This window comes from Rhinolophus sinicus, chromosome 2 (assembly GCF_057876585.1).
Source record: "Rhinolophus sinicus isolate RSI-liver-muscle chromosome 2, RSI-T2T, whole genome shotgun sequence".
NCBI classification, from domain to species: domain Eukaryota; kingdom Metazoa; phylum Chordata; class Mammalia; order Chiroptera; family Rhinolophidae; genus Rhinolophus; species Rhinolophus sinicus.
In genome coordinates this window covers 152,460,519-152,477,568 of record NC_142502.1, presented here as the reverse complement: position 1 = coordinate 152,477,568, position 17,050 = coordinate 152,460,519, and the positions used below count along the sequence as shown (strand labels likewise).

The window sequence follows — 17,050 nt, the reverse complement described above, 5'->3', positions numbered from 1 at the left end:
TAATTCTTCCCAATGGAATCACAGCACATAGTCTCAGTTAAGCCTTTAGATCTTTATTAACACTGTTCCAGATTGGCATCCATGGTTACGAGGAGTGCACCCCTTCCACCCCAGTGACTGTTAGGCATGCCTGCGGGGCTGAGTCCTGCACGATTTCCCCTTTAAACATGCAGACAGATTTCGGCTGGGCTTTTATGTCCTGGAGATGATTTGTAGGTCTCCTGTGACTGCTCTGCCACGTCGCCTGGTTTTTTTTTTCTTTTTTCTTTTCCTTGAGCCTCATGAAATTAGTACAACCATAGTATCAGCTGGGGGCAGGGCGCGGAGAGGGGGAGGGTGTCACAGCATATCCGGTTTCCTCAAAGTGACGGAATTTAGGTCAGGTTTGGGGGTTTCAAAACCCTTGGAGTAAAAGTATAAGGAAAGGGGTGAGATGTATTATTTATTGGATGTAAACTTTCTATCATTCATCCTTATTAAAATACTCCTCTTTTAATAAAGCCAGATATTCTGAGAATGGAGTTTGTGTATGTACCAGCCCTATATTTGAAAATCTACCTATGATGCTGGTCGATGTTTACAGAGCACCCAGACGTCAGACTTAATACCATTGCTGGCTGTCGGTATTGTTTAAGGTCTAGGGACTCCAAATTTTCTCTGTCGCACTCCCTTCCCCGAGAGTGCCTTGGCTATAGGAGGCATGGGTTGTGAAATCTGCCGTTGTTGCCACCTTCCTCCCCCCCCCCCCCGCCCCCCATGAATACTGCCTAGATGGGGAAGTTATTGCAGCAGCAACATGGTGGGAGTGACTAGCAGGGGTCCACCTAGTCCCTGTTACAGATGGTGCGTACAAAGAGTGTCATTTTAGTAGTGTTGTTTTAATCTGATATCCTGAAAAATTAATGATTTAAAAGGTACTTACGCTTTTCTCTTTTATTCCCGTTTCTGAAACGGATGCTTTCTTTTTTTTTTTTTTAAGGAGGGCAGTGTAACTGGACATGCGTGGGACAGGGTAGCGAGTTCAGTGCTTTGCTTTTAGCTTAATTCAGGGATCAAAGCATTTTCCCTATCCTTTTCCAGTCTGCACAGTGTGCTTTTCTGCAGAGTATGAGTATATTCTTAAATGACCTTTGTAAATGCCCACAGATAATAACTGTAGCTCTGATTCCAGAATGCTGATGAAGGGCTGATGAACTAGTGAGTTCCATAGATGAGTTGCATTGTCCTGCATCTCATGATGCTTTGTCTGAAGGCTGATGTGTTCAGCAAAGAGCAGATGTGTTTGTAAGCCTCTGATTTGTATGTAGTTTTTTGTTTGTTTTTAAATCTCTTGGGTAGGTGATTATGAATAGTGAAAATATGTGAATGTACTTTGGATAAATGCCTTTTGTGTGTGTGTGTGTGTGTGTGTGTGTGTGTAAAATACAGAATGGCCATAGTATTTCAGATTTTAGCTACTCAGATAATTGGGAAGTCGGTAATTGTTTTAAAGTAGGAAATTTAGTGCCTCTGCTGTTGTGTAACAAATCCATGGTCCTTGCTTACAAAGGGCTTTATGAGACTTACTGGGTTTTCCCCTCAATAAAGAGTGACCTCAAAGATCTCGCTACCCTTTGCTCCCCACCCCACCCCTCCCGCATGGGGGGTGCGTAGCCTGCGACAGGTGAGGACGGTGCTGGGAGTCACCCATGCCCAGAGCCAGGGGCCTTCCCGTCACACAGCACCCTCCCTGACATCATTTCCAGAGAATGGGCTTTCTATTGTTTAAGCAAATTTATGGGGAAACCTTTCCCGGCGGCAGCCCAGAGTCTAAGTGAATGGCCTTGGAAATACTCTGTGAGGGGTTTCTACTGGCTTTATCTGCCATTTCTAAACCTTTGGAGGTAGCACCGTGACGGGATTCAGGTGCAGATTTGTTGTGGCGGCGACTTGTGTAAAAGTGGGCTTCTTGTGGTCACGCAGGAGAAGGGACATGGTCACTGAAGACGTTTCCTTTTGGCTCCAGGCCAGCTCTGTTCCATTTTGTTCCTTCCTCCTGGGCAAACAAAACGCTCTTCCCGGGTTAGCCCTGTGAATGGGGTAGGAATTAGGGCCTGGCCTGGCCAACTGTAGGCAGGCAGTAAGGAGCCGGGTGAATCGGGATGAGAGCCAGCTTGAGAAGTGTGTCCAGGGCCCAGGTTTGGGCCGACTCCCAGCCTGAGCCTCACGAGAGAGCTCCCTTCTCAGATCTGTCAGCGGCTGGCAGGCCTGGTGAGCCTTTCCAGAGTTCAGATCCAAGTAGACATGTTGGATCTCAGAATCAAGTCCTGGGGAGTGTTCTTGGTCTGAATGGAAGGCGCTGTAGAGAAATAGTGGCTCTAGAAAAACGGGTGAAGGTGATTCCAACATGAAGGAAACATTGAGAAGGCATCACTGCTGTCTTATCCCTACCGTGAGTGAGTTATTTATGCTTTTTGGCATTCCTGCAGATACACCTGCAAAGGGGAGGGAGGGACAGAAGAGTAGGAATTTGGGTGGTTTTATGATAGAACTAAAAGAGTAAAAAGATTACTGAGTGGAGTGAAAGCCAGTTAATCATGATTAACATAGTATAGCTGGCACAGGCATTTAGAAGAGAAAGAATGTTACTTGGACGGGTTAGGGCAGAATTTTAAACACAAGCCTTTGTGGGGGAAAGCTGGTTAAGTGTGTGCCAAACAGTTTGAAAGCTGGCTCCGAGAGCTTTTGTGCTTCTGGGTTTAATGTTAGGTATCTGGTTTGGAGCAAGGCTGAGGCCAGCCTCCCTGCAGCGGAGATACCTGTCATGACCAGTCAGGGTTGTAAAGTAAATATTTGGTTGTCTGTTGACATAGAAACCTGTGCAGTGTGCATAGTATGACATAATGCAACTCTTTCCAGGCAGAAAAAGGGCTGATGTCTCTGATCACAATCTCTGAAACCTTCCTGAGTTTCCCCCCCCCCCGTTTTTTTCCTTCCTAGCTGTCTCTGTGGATCAATGAAAAGATGCTTACAGCCCAGGACATGTCTTACGATGAAGCCAGAAATCTGCACAGTAAATGGTTAAAACATCAAGCATTTATGGCAGAACTTGCATCCAACAAAGAATGGCTTGACAAAATTGAGAAGGTGAGTTAAAATGTTTGCTGAGTCTCCCATTTCTTCAGTGTGGCCTTGGTAAGAAAACGAACTGGGTGGGAATGAGCTCCTTTTTATTTAGCACACTTTCCAACACATGTCAGTCATATCTGATAATGTACAAAAGTTACATAGTCAGTAGCAGTCCCACTTCCACTTAACCAATTTCTGACTTCAGCCTAGCAGAAGAGAAAAGCAGAAACCCAACCGGTGGTACAAAGCACTTGATTTATCTTTTCATGAGTACTAGGTGTTCAGTTTCCGTTGTGCATGTGCATCTCACCTGCTGCACCTGAAGGGACCGTGAGCCCCTGGGCAGCGTCCCCACTATCTTGATCATAGTACGTGTGTAGGACTGTGACAGACACTGGTCAGATCCAGCTGTAGATCTAAAATCTACAGAATTTAGAAATACTATGTATTTTTAGATTTCCTTATTTTTCTTGTGGGACTGCTGTATAACAGGCACTACAATAATTTAAAATGTATCGCAGCATAGGGAAGATTCTGTGCAGCATAACTGATGTGAATGTGATGCTTTTTATATTGTTTCAGACGCTTTCAACAATTAGACTAATGTGTTGCGGTCTTTTGAGGGTGGAGTTGAGGGGATAAAGTGTTCGGTTATTAGCATTAAATGTCCCGTTGCCCCAGTCGAAACTATTTCAGTGTGCAGAAATCACTCCTTGCTCGACTCCCATGAAAGCCGTAGAGCGTGTGTAGACTAGACCATTGTCAATTTTATTGAGCAGTAACTTCACGTGCAGAGAGAGAGAGAGTTTTGAATGAATGGGTAAATTGCAGATCAAATAATCTTAGGTTTGTTGTTCACAGTGACATTTGTTCTCTAGCAAACTATAACCACAGTGGTTTGTATTTTCTAGGAAGGAATGCAGCTCATTTCAGAAAAGCCTGAGACAGAAGCAGTGGTAAAGGAGAAACTCACTGGTTTACATAAAATGTGGGAAGTCCTTGAATCCACCACCCAGACCAAGGCCCAGCGGCTCTTTGATGCAAACAAGGCTGAACTCTTCACCCAGAGCTGTGCGGATCTGGACAAATGGCTGCACGGCCTGGAGAGTCAGATTCAATCTGATGACTACGGCAAAGACCTTACCAGCGTCAACATCCTGCTGAAAAAGCAACAGGTAAGTGGGGGAGGTGACCACCACCTCCAGCTGCTTCTGTTTTACTGCCATAGTCTTAACTCCTCCACTGGGTTCTTAACCATCCTCCTTCTCTATGAAGGGATTTAACCCAGCAAAGTGTCTGCTCCAATAGCATCATGGGACGTTCCCAGAATCAACTGGAAAGAAACTATTAGGAGTATTGGGTGTTTTTTTAATCATCTTAATTGATGGATAGTACCATCATCTAACAGTTGAGTAAATATTCATTCAGTTCTGTAACTTACATGAAGTAATCATATTCACATACTTTGCTATATAACATCTAGATATGAGTTATTAGAGTTGTTCATGGTGCATTTTTTTCAGTAATGAAAAAAATTTGATTTTTTATAGCACGATAGAGCACTCTGAGTGCAAATGAATTTATGAGAAATTGTAATTTGTAAGTTATTTCACATTTATAAGAAAATAGCTCCAGTGAGTTTGAGAAAGCAAGTCGGTGGCAGAAACTTCTGGTGGCTCCCGTGGCTGGGTTTGCAGGTGTGTGTGACTGAGTCCCAGGCCCGGCAGTTCTGCTTAGAAGCAACAAAAGCGCCGTTGCCGAGGCCGAGGCTTGTTTCTTCATCCAGAGTGACACCTACCCTTACTTTGCTAGATGCTTTGATTATTCTGCTCTTTAAGTCATTAGGCATTAAGGAGGTTTTTTTCATGGGTCATTTTTTATCATAGCTGTTTACCTCCCCTACCTACAAAGGGAGTCAGTTTGTTTCCAGATGTGGTCCCCTTGTCTCTAAGCTGTCAGAGTATACAGTCTTCCCGGTGTGATGTGTGCTAAGGGAGACACCTCTGCTTTTGCTTTTGACCATTTTCCTCATGTAAATAAACAATGAACATGTTTTCAGCTGATTATCCAAGTATATAGACAAAGAATAATCAGCTTTCTGACTGAAGAAATTGAGGGAAGATGTCCTTCTTGCCTAAAAGAACTAGAACCTCTAGACTTTACTGCTTCCTGATCGCTAAACTGGTTCCCAACATTGTTATGGCTTCTGAGCAGGCAGATAGACTCCTTTCCCCATGGTTAATTCTTGTTTCCCCTGTTATTTCCCTCCTATGTTCCTGGGTAAACTTGAGTGTTATCCCCAAATTTAAAAATCCTAGAAAGGGATTTTTAAAAACTCAGCCGAGGGGGTGGCCAGTTAGCTCGGTTAGAGCGCGATGCTCTTAAAAAGGTTGCTAGTTCGATCCCACACGGGCCACTGAGCTGCGCCCTCCACAACTAGGTTGAAACAACTACTTGACTTGGAGCTGATGGGTCCTGGAAAAACACACCTATATAAACAAAAGTTAAAAAAAAAATCAGCTGATGGAGTGGGATGCTAATTGATAGTTTGATAGATGTTAGGAACCATCTCTTAAGGCTCTCCACTGTATAAATTTATATTCTTCAATTTTCCATTTTCGCCAATGCCATAAAAGCAAACATTTTATAGGACTGTGTTTCGCTTTGTCTCTGGTGTGAAGGTTGGTCTGTTTTCTGCCCTCAGATGCTGGAGAATCAGATGGAGGTGCGGAAGAAAGAGATCGAAGAGCTGCAGAGCCAGGCCCAGGCCCTGAGTCAGGAGGGGAAAAGCACTGACGAGGTGGACAGCAAGCGCCTCACCGTGCAGACCAAGTTCATGGAGCTGCTGGAGCCCCTGAATGAAAGGAAGCACAACCTGCTGGCCTCCAAAGAGATCCACCAGTTCAACAGGGATGTGGAGGACGAGATTGTGAGTAGCCCCTGTCCGCACGAGTGTCTTTTCCGTAAGACTCCTCTCCTGGAGCCACGTTCTCGCTGCTCTGCCGGGCTCACCTTGGGCCGCGTTGGTGCACTGAGCTGTGCAAGCCCATGCTATGTGGATTCTGGGGGTTCTTTCCTCTCTCACACAAAATGCAGCTCCGCTTTTCTCTCTGGTTTTCTAAAGATGTTCTAGTGTTTTAATCCCCCTAGAACACTAATTTCAAAAACAAATAAAAAACAGGGACTCGCAGCGAGTCCAGCATCGAGGATGGGGTAAGGTCTAGGAGATGAGCCGTTGCCCTGGGTCGGAGAAGGGCTGGGTCCTTGGCAGCCCCTCCCGGGGAGACAGAATGAGCCGGCCTCCCTGCTGTACTTGTTTGCGTCAGATACTTCTTTCTGAGCGCTCCTGACCACTTACTTACAATTCTCTCCAGCTTTGGGTTGGAGAGAGGATGCCTTTGGCGACTTCCACGGATCATGGCCACAACCTGCAGACTGTGCAGCTGTTAATAAAGAAAAATCAGGTAAGCATTTCTGCTCAGGGAGGGGGCTCCGTCTGACAGGTAACTGCTCTGATTTCCAAGGTGGAGCACGTGAGGGAGCCCTGGAGGCTCACGGTTTCTCCTTGGCCCTCACCGTGTGCTGCTGTGGTTTAGGAAACCTTCTATATGTGTTCCCTGCTCCCACAGACCCTCCAGAAAGAAATCCAGGGGCACCAGCCTCGCATCGATGACATCTTTGAGAGGAGCCAAAACATCATCGCCGACGGCAGTAGCCTGAACGCCGAGGCGATCCGGCAGAGGCTGGCCGACCTGAAGCAGCTGTGGGGCCTCCTCATTGAGGAGACGGAGAAGCGCCACAGGCGGCTGGAGGAGGCGCACAGGGCCCAGCAGTACTACTTCGATGCCGCCGAGGCCGAGGCCTGGATGAGCGAGCAGGAGCTGTACATGATGTCCGAGGAGAAGGCCAAGGTGAGACAGCCCCTGAGCAGCCTCGGACAGGAAGAGCCCCAAGCTCGTTTCCTGCTGGCCGCTGGGTCTTTGTGAAGCATTTCATTATTTCCTTCACGTAGCATGGTGCGGCACCATGGTGTATAAGGTGACCGGCGTCTGCCTGCTCTTTCCCCTGGGCAGAATTTTCTTGTCTGAATCCTGATATGCCATTAACAGTGGATCTTCCTGGCTTTTTTTTTTTTTTTAATGGAAATTTACCAGAGTCCTTCTTGCTATCTCTAGTGATGGGGTTACCTAAATTTTACGTATAGCATACAAGATGCTTCTGAGACGGTTTGCAAGTATTTTCAGGTTCCAGAATGCTGTCATCTGCATACCTGTTAGTGGACGAGGAGTCTAGCCAGCCAGCGTACACTTGGTGTCCCTGGGCTTTCCTGTGTGCCTCGGGGGTCTTAGTCATGCTGCGTTATCTTCGTGTTGCCCTTTCACAGAGTCCTCCCACAGTCCAGGCCACGCTGACGCTTTTGAAATGCTTCTGTGTTCCAGCACCCATGTCACACTTCTGGCTTTTTTCTTTCTGATGGTCCTTCCTCCTGCCCTCCCCGCATGCAGTCAGCCTGTCTCCCTTTAATGTGATAGAGGCCAGAGGAGAGGGCTGTGGTTGTGACAGTCCCCTCTCTTTGCAGGATGAGCAGAGTGCCGTCTCCATGTTGAAGAAGCACCAGATTTTGGAACAAGCCGTGGAGGACTATGCAGAGACGGTGCATCAGCTCTCCAAGACCAGCCGGGCCCTGGTGGCCGACAGCCATCCGGAGAGGTGACTGCTGTTTTGTAAAGATGAGGCCAGGCTATCAGTTCCTCCCAGTAAGGGCCTCTTACTTCAACCTGTGCAAAAAGAAATGGTAGCATTCATCTTGAGTAACTGGTAACAGATCTTTGGGAAACACGTTTAAAATCAACCCAGTGGGCCTATGCTGAATGGGAAGGGAGAACCACTATATAGGAAATTGCTCTTGTCAGTGAAATGTCTCCTCTGGTCAAGGCCCTGTTGAAAGATTATTGGTGTCATTAGTCAGAAGTACAGATTGATTCGCACAGATACGGGTTATTAAAGCACCTACCCTTGGGTCGAAAAAGTCATCCAGTTTAGGAAAGTAATTACAAGTTTTAAGAGGAATGGGAGACAAGAATACATAGACCTAAATACAAGGGCTGCCAGGGAGAACAAAAGGATACCCCCTCCTAATTTTACACATCAAGTCCTTAGAACGCCTTCGGAATTAGAAAATAAAAGGTGAGTGTGTGGTACTCCTGACTATGTACCAGGTTCCTGGATAAACTTCAGTGGCAGTCATGTTAGCCTCTCTGTGTACGTAACTGCCTTCTATGACTCAGAAAGGAAAGGAATCGACTCGATGTGTTATCCGGGGCACACTGGAGATGGGATGATGGCTGTGTTGGTGTGGGGGGCACTTCAGGTGTCCGTGATTAGGATTCCCAGGAAGGTGGCTTTCCTCGTCTCCAGGGACAGGCACCAACAAGGCCTGTCTCTGCTTTCCTGTGACAAGACAGTCATCTTGGGGAGAAGTTGGAGGCAGGGAAGGGGGTGTAACACACCCAGGACCCACCACATGGGAACAGCAGGGCCTGCCCTCCTGGTGGACAAGAGCATACAGCCCGCAGCAGGTAGAGGTGTGTGCCAGACGGGCATATCTGTGTCCCTTGGCAGCATGGTACCTGAGAAGGGACGGCGGCTCCTGGGTTTGGCGTTCACATTTAACGTCAGAGGAAATCCTGACTTACAGAGCCAGCAGTGCAGAGTTCATTTCTCTCCCCTCCTTCCATCATTAATCAGGATGGCCTTCGGCCTTGATTACTGTGTTTTGTTTACATGTTGGCTCATGATCACTTCAAGTCAAACTTTCGAGTTTTATTTTTTAGGCTAAATAGGTTAACCAGAAGTTTCCTTCCTGACATTTTATATAATATGCTCTCTTGGCATTTCCACCTCGTTTTGTTTCCTCCCTGAAGGACATTTGACATTTAAGGTCCTTTTCCCCCCCACTGCCCCCCCCTCCTTTCAGTGAGCGCATTAGCATGCGGCAGTCCAAAGTGGATAAGCTGTACGCAGGTCTGAAAGACCTTGCCGAAGAGAGGAGAGGCAAACTGGATGAGAGGCACAGGCTGTTCCAGCTCAACCGGGAGGTGGACGACCTGGAGCAGTGGATCGCTGAGAGGGAGGTGGTCGCGGGGTCGCACGAATTGGGGCAGGACTACGAGCATGTCACGGCAAGTACTCTGGGTAGGGCGTGAGTAGTTGTGCGATGAGTGATGGGCATGGTAAGCTATTTGCATTCTTTGTCTGTGAGCAGATAAAACACCTTGCACTCAAACCAAAGGTCATGGGATTTAGTTTCAACTCTGTTTATCAGTGAGCGACATTGACTTAGGTAGTTTAATCTCTCTATACCCCCTTCTTCGGTAGTAAAAAGAGATGGAGCCAGTGCCTTACTCAGCTGTAGTGAATAAGAAGGAAGCCTGATGGATAGGAGGTTTCAGAGCTGAGATCTGTTGTTAAGTCATGCATACCACTCATTGTTTTCGGAGAGGTTCATGTGATCAAGAAATAAAACATTCATAATAGTCGCACTGATTTCTTTGCACTCATCTCCATTTCAGATGTTGCAAGAACGATTCCGAGAGTTTGCTCGAGACACAGGGAACATTGGGCAGGAGCGCGTGGACACGGTCAATCACATGGCAGATGAACTCATCAACTCTGGACATTCAGATGCCGCCACCATCGCTGAGTGGAAGGATGGGCTCAACGAAGCCTGGGCTGACCTGCTCGAGCTCATTGACACGAGAACACAGATTCTCGCCGCCTCCTACGAACTGCATAAGTTTTACCACGATGCCAAGGAGATCTTTGGGCGCATACAGGACAAACACAAGAAACTCCCTGAGGAGCTTGGGCGAGATCAGAACACAGTGGAGACCTTACAGAGAATGCATACCACATTCGAGCACGACATCCAGGCTCTGGGCACTCAGGTGGGTGGGGGAGCTGCCCAGGGGTGGTGGCAGGTTTTCATTCCATACAGAATCTCTGTGCATCTCTGAGCATCTCTCTCCGTTCCTTGGCCTCTCAAAACATGTCTCAGTGAATGGCCTAAATTAAGTGCATGTGTGTACATGCGCACGTTGTTAAAAGGCTCCATTTGAGAGAACGTATCAGTCCATAAAGTTCTGAGTTTGCCTCATTTGCAGACCTTGTTAGATGAACATCCTCGTGATTCACATAAAGAAACCAAATGCACACGCACACAAACATTTGTAAGTTATAGACCTTCTCAACAAGAATTTGTATTATGTTACCATGTTTCCCCGAAAATAAGACCTACCCCGAAAATAAGCCCCAGTTAAGATCGCCAGCCAGACGGACGCATTTAGTACGTTAGGACGATGTTCCAGAAGATGACATGACTGTATTTGAATAAATGTAGATTGTTGTACATGATAAAATAAGACATCCCCTGAAAATACGCCCTGATACATCTTTTGGAGCAAAAATTAATGTAAGACCAGGTCTTATTTTCAGGGAAATATGGTGTTAAGACCCAGCATCTAGAATAATTTGCAAAATAATGCCTTATTATTTCCCATCAACCAAGGTCTGAGTTATATATCCGGCAAAAGGGAAAATGAGATTCTGAGATTTTAATATGCCTGGCCTGTTTTCCACCAGTGTGAAACAGCTAACATTTAAACTTTGTTTAAAAGATGTTTGACAAAGTGTGATGACAATATAACAGTAAGAATCTGTAGTGTAATCACTCTCTAGTTTGCTCTCTAATCTCTGCACTATTTCTTGTTTAGTTTTATGTTTTTTGGGTGAAAACTAAATTGACTCTTTTCCCCTCTAAATTTCATGGTCCTAGAGGAGAAGTCATTTTATTAAAGATAACAGCCCTTAGTATATCGGGGGTTTTGTTCTTGTCTGTTAAGAGCACATTGCTAATCTGGTGCAGGGGTCTGCGACTTCTTCTGTAGAATCCCAGGTAAATATTTTCAGCATCGTGGGACATGGTAGTTAGTCCCTGTTGCAGCTACTCACCTCTGCCATTGTAGCATGAAGCAGCCACAGACAATGTGAAAATAAGGGTGCGTGGCTATATACCAGTAGTACTTATTTATAAAAACAGGCAGCCCAGATTCAGCAGCTAGAGGCTGACCCCTGATCTGCTGCATCAGCCTTACCATTCTTGGGTGTGCTTCGATTTTGTTTTGTGGAGGGACCACCTTCACTACCATTGTCTTCTCAGTTCCCCTCGATTTGCCCCTTCCAGAAGCAGAGGGAGATCACAGTTGGGGCTCCGTTCAGATTGAGTGCTGCAGCTTTTCCACCAAGGAGGCAGCAGGTGTCGAGAGATTGTTTGAAAGAGCTACGTGGAGTGGCCAAGGGTTGCATTACCCAGAATGTATTGTAATAGAGCCCACCATGCATTGTAAGGGTTTCCAGTCTTTCCTTCAGACCAGCTCTGTGAAAACTTGCCATTTAAAAGCTTGTCAGCTTCCTGTTCAGAGGTTTTCATTGCACATAAGGTCCTGGAGCATCATACGAGTGCATGAGGATCCATACGGTGCAGTCTGACGTGTGTGTGGTGAGAGCAAGGGCAGACCCTGCTGTGGATTAGGGCCTGCCGCTGTGTGTTGTTGTTGTGACTTAAATTCACCTCTCAGCTTTAGTCCCCTAGCAGATTGAGGATTGAGGTGATGCTTGCAAAACGTTTGCCACAGCAAGAGCTCTACTGATGTTCTCTAACCATTGTGATGTAACAAAAGCCATGGGGAACTTGCAGAATGTCTAGAAACTGAGCTAGAACACACCTCACCGTCAGCAGGTCTTTCCTCTGCACCTGTAAAATTGTTAGTTCTAGAACTTCAGTTCTAGAGACTCCAGAGTCAGTTCCAGAGACTCCAGAGATGAGGGAACCCATCCATGGTCCAGTAGCATCCAGGGCAGGAATCTGTTCCCTCAAGCCTGACAGTCTCCATCCATCTCACCGTACCTGCTGGGTTAGCCCTTAGAGCTATGAAAGTGTGTGCCTCCCCTGCCACTTCGCAATTATTGACCCAGTCCAGGTTTATTATAACAGAATTAGAGCACAAGGGAAGCCTCTGGGGCAGGTTCCCAGAAGCCAGTGGCGTTTCCTCCTTGGCTGGTTTACGCTTGGTGCCATCCTGACCTGCCACCGTCCTCTGTTCTGTGTGGGGGCAGTGGAACATGAGGACACAATACAATGCACCCAGTGATGGTCTCCAGTCACTTCCCAGATCAGTAGTTAACTTGTGGGGATTTTCACTTTTGCTCTCCTTCTCCACCTTGCTTTTTGTTGTTTGTAAGAGTAAATTAAAAACACCCAGAGGCACAGACAAGGGTTTTTTTCTTTTACTTGTTTGGAAAGGTTTGGTTAGTTGTATAGGAAATTAGCTTTTTAAATAATTCCCTAGGAGCTTGTTATTTGTAATTTGAGTCATACCTGAGTCATAATTAAAGAATATTTCCAAAAGTCTCTTAGAATATGGATATCCAGTTACCACGGGAAACAAACCCCGTTGATTCTTCTTTGCGTCTTTTGCAGAAACTTCTTTTCCATACCTGCCACTACCTAAAATCCTTTTGTGTGTTCGTGGTCAGTAATCCACCTTCCTCAGGCCGCAGTGGCATCTTCCCTCATCCCCTTTCACCCCACCTGCACCCCTATATGGTATCTTCCCAGATGTTCCCTCACAGCTAAAGGCTTCTGTCGTCCCCAACAAGTATTGTCTGTGGACTTTGATCATACAGCCTATCAGTAAATGAAGATTCTCCCATATGTGTACATTTTTAAATAGACGTTTTATACAGGGCACTAGTAATATGTGCTTTACATAAGGCAGAAGAAAATTTTAAAATATAAAATAGCCACAGTTAATTAGGTTGTTGCAAAAGTAATTGCGGTTTTTGCAATTATTTTTAACCTTTTAAACCGCAATACTTTTGCACCAGCCTAATAGTTTCTCTTGTAAAGACATGTCTCTCTATCTCTCAAAAAAAACTGAAAGCCTATTCTTGATTTTTTTCCCCCTTTTTACACCGAAAGTAGGTATTACGCATACTGTCTGCACTTTGCCTTTTTCCACTTTGCCATTATCTTGGAGCACTTTGTATATGAGCATACAGAGCCCTCCTTCATTTTCTCTTTAAAAAATTTTTAAATTAAAATTATTTTTCAATTATAGTTGACAATGAATTTTATGTTAGTTTCAGGAATACAGCACATAGTGATTAGACATTTACGTAACTCACGAAGTGATCCCACCCCTTTCTTTTTCATAACTGCATAGGTGCCTCTTGTATGGATGTGCCATCGTTAATTTAACCAGTCCCTCATAGGGGACATTTGGTTTAGTTTCACCCTTTGTGGTTTTAGACAATGCTGTAATAAATAACCTTATGTGCATTTCATTTCCTGAATGTATAAGAATATACGTAGGATAAGTTCTCCGAAGTGAGATCATAAAACCAAAAGGACGTACATGTGTAATTCTGATGAATGCTGCCCGTCTGCCTTCTGTAGGAGCTGTGTGGTCTGTTGTCCTATCAACAGTGAGTCAGCCCACTGGCACATAGAGCGTCCAACTTGAATTGTTGCTAACTAATCGATGACAAATTACAGTATCTCCGTGTAGCATCTTTTCATGAGATCCATTTGCATTTCCTGTTCCGCAGTTTTTGAAATTTAAATTTTGAAATTTGGCTAGTTAAAGTTTTACCTTCTTTGACTTCATTCCATTTTTTTTTCCCCAACTATATTAAACGCTGCATTGTTATGTGTTTCAAGTTGGAAGGTCCTACTGTGAGAGCTCTTACAGGTGATAGGTATGTTGTTTGCAGCAGCAACATCACATAGCGATGGAAAAGGTGTTTTCAGAATGTGTTCTTCATGGCAGTTTCTCATTCATGATAAGAACATCGTCTTTACCCTGAAGGAGCAGATTCTGTGTTTAGTTTTTTACTATATCTGGCTGTGTACCATGTGTTTTCGCTATTATCCTTACACCCCTAGCCACCTCCAGGGTAGCTTTCCTGACCAGTTTCCTGTCTGCCTTCTCACAGCGTCTCATTTGTTATTGTCCATGCAGAACTTAATAATGTGGTTCAAGATGTTTATAGTAGCGTGGGGATTTTGTGATTTGGCTCTCCCTGATGAAATTTTGAGCGTCCCGGGGGTCAGGGTGCTCCCCTTTAATGTGTAAGCAGAACAGTATATGGCACGTGTGAAGGCAGTGGGGGGACGATGGAGCGAAGGCCCAGCTGTCTGACCTGGCTGTCTCCCCCGGGGCTTTGCAGGTGAGGCAGCTACAGGAGGATGCGGCCCGCCTCCAGGCAGCCTATGCAGGTGACAAGGCTGACGACATCCAGAAGCGGGAGAACGAGGTCCTGGAAGCCTGGAAGGCCTTGCTGGATGCCTGCGAGGGCCGCAGGGTGAGGCTGGTGGACACAGGGGACAAGTTCCGCTTCTTCAGCATGGTGCGTGACCTCATGCTGTGGATGGAGGATGTCATCCGGCAGATCGAAGCCCAGGAGAAGCCAAGGTAATCTTCCCGGCCTCCTGGGCAGGAGGAAATCCAGCCGACTGACCCTGGGTGATTCACAGATGGGATCTTCCCGGGAGAACCGTGGGTCTTGCCTGAGAGCTTGGAGGCCAGAGCAGAGTAGGGAGGAGTTTGCGGGGAGCCACCACCACTTCAGTTGTCTCCTGCATGCACTTGCCAAAGAACGAGGGGTCCCGTGTTGTCGGGCCCTCCCGTTTCTCCCCCACCCCGCCCTGTGTTCCACACTCCCCCAGGCCCTCCTGCCCTCGTCTGCGGACCTCATGCAGCCAATATCTTGGGCGTGACTAGCTCTGCCTCATCATCTGGATGAGATGGCTTTGCCGAGTTCTTTTTCTATGTTTGATTAAAGACCACTGTGTCCCTTTTCACAGACATTTTTAAAGGTGTCTCTTAAGCCTCAGCATCCGCTTTAGTGGTGTTGTAAGATGATTACTTAATATTTGTTCTGTGTCTTCTCTGGCTGTGTTTCATGCATAGCAGTGAAGGGAAGCTAATGGATGAACAAACAGGTTTATGCACAACTTCCAGTTCATCCCTGCCGGCCCCGCGCCCACTGTAATGGAGAAGTGAACTGTCCCAAGATAAGATACATATATTTATATATATATTTATAAAGCAACTCTACTTCCTAGATCAGGACTTTCCAGTCGTAGGCTGTGATCCACGAGAAGCTCTCAGCATTAGCCGTCATTGGTTCCTAAGCTGGTTCTTGTTCTCTCTCTTCATGTCTGAATGAGGGGTTATCAGCTGCTGTTTTGAACACGTGTCTTGAACCTTTGGCAGCTAACTGGGGTATGATTAGGGATGCCTGGTATTGCCTCTGTATCTTCTTAAAGAGAATCTGAGCTGCATTTCAAAGTAAAAGTCTGGACAGAAACCCAGTGGTTTTTCCAGTATCTGTACTTTGAATTATTATGGCGTGAGCGTGCACACACGTGAGAATAGCCTTATTCTATACATTAGGTTGCATAGCTGGTCCTGAATTATACTGTCGTCATGCTCTAGCTCCAGTGACTCAGCCTGAGCTCAGACTGTGAATTAAAACTTAAAGGCAAATGGTTTCCTTCAAATAAATGACGTGTTTTGAAACCTACACATTTATTTGAAAAGCTTGCGCTCCTAAAGGTGATATTATTGGTCTCATTTTAGAGATGTATCATCTGTTGAACTTCTAATGAATAATCATCAAGGTATCAAAGCAGAAATTGATGCTCGTAACGACAGTTTCACAACCTGCATTGAACTTGGGAAATCCCTGTTGGCGAGAAAGCACTATGCATCTGAGGAGGTAGGATGCCACTTGGCTTTGGGGCCACGGGGTCAGTGTAGCTGTGCTAAGATGTTAAATGACTGTATGTTGTGCGTATATATGTGTGTGTGTATATATACACACACATACACAGAAATATATATTTACATTCATATATACCTATGCACATACTTACATATATATTTCAAAACTCCTTGCTTTTTTTCCTGTGTGTATAAAAAAAGATAAGTACTTAGACTCTGGGTACAGAGCCAGTAAATGTGTGGCACAGCAGACAATTTTTGAAGACCTTGCGCTGAGGTTTTGTCCTCTGTCGCCTTCGTCAGTACTCTTCCTGGGTGATACACCCTCTTCTCTGTCACATGTGCCCTGGATCAGTTTGTTCTTTAGTGGGTGTTGCTACTTCCAGCTAGTACGATGGTGATAAAGAGGTAAATGGTTAGTCTGTGTGTGGCCCCCTTCAAAGGATTGGACATTCTCTCAGAGGTCAGGGCTTTGCCCCTCCCACTGTCCCTTTGCCTGAGTGTTTGCCCTAGGGAGCGCCCAGGTTTGGAGGGGGCTCAGTGCATTGTTAGCCTCCTTATAACCAAGCAGCTTTGGGTGGAGCCCCGTCTTCCTCTCAGCTTCCCCTGCATTTCTCTCCTCTCCCAGGACGCAGGCATACTCAGCAGTCCTTAGATACTGCCCAGCTTAGTGGTGGTCTCTACAGAAAATGTGTTTTTCTTATATGAGTGGCCTATCAAGGGGAAAACTAGGAGAAGGTGGTACATTCTATTAAGATGTCCCTGGGATCCTTCTTTTCTCACAGATCAAGGAAAAGTTACTTCAGTTGACGGAAAAGAGAAAAGAAATGATTGACAAGTGGGAAGACCGATGGGAGTGGTTAAGACTGAGTAAGGACATATTTGGTTTTTCTCTCTGCTTCTGGGTGTCTGTTGAAAGCATACAAGTTTATTTTCCTGCTTTAGTTGATTTGATGTGATGTTGTCACCTAATGATGTTTGGAGTTCTAAATGCTTCTTTTTTTCAATGCCCCATTTCACCATTCCATGCTAAATATTTTTAAGTAGTTCCCTGTGGCATGTTTATTGTTTTTTATTTTTCATCTTAAAGTCAT

At 45.7% G+C, this 17,050-nt stretch overlaps 1 protein-coding gene across 5 annotated transcripts in view; it reads left to right on the top strand.

Moving 5' to 3' along the window:
- Positions 1-17,050, top strand: part of SPTBN1 (spectrin beta, non-erythrocytic 1) — a 181,947-nt gene that overhangs the window by 151,567 nt on the left and 13,330 nt on the right. For all 5 annotated transcript variants that reach the window (XR_012496352.2, XM_074331987.2, XM_074331988.2 and 2 more), the window contains 11 exons: positions 2,980-3,126; positions 4,020-4,283; positions 5,813-6,037; positions 6,483-6,572; positions 6,738-7,019; positions 7,688-7,818; positions 9,086-9,290; positions 9,681-10,055; positions 14,398-14,642; positions 15,813-15,951; positions 16,742-16,826. Coding sequence is in view for 4 of the 5 variants with exons in the window: in XM_074331987.2 (XP_074188088.1) it covers positions 2,980-3,126; positions 4,020-4,283; positions 5,813-6,037; positions 6,483-6,572; positions 6,738-7,019; positions 7,688-7,818; positions 9,086-9,290; positions 9,681-10,055; positions 14,398-14,642; positions 15,813-15,951; positions 16,742-16,826 (2,188 nt within the window). In the remaining variant the exon portion in view is untranslated. The remainder of the gene's footprint in view (positions 1-2,979; positions 3,127-4,019; positions 4,284-5,812; positions 6,038-6,482; positions 6,573-6,737; positions 7,020-7,687; positions 7,819-9,085; positions 9,291-9,680; positions 10,056-14,397; positions 14,643-15,812; positions 15,952-16,741; positions 16,827-17,050) is intronic.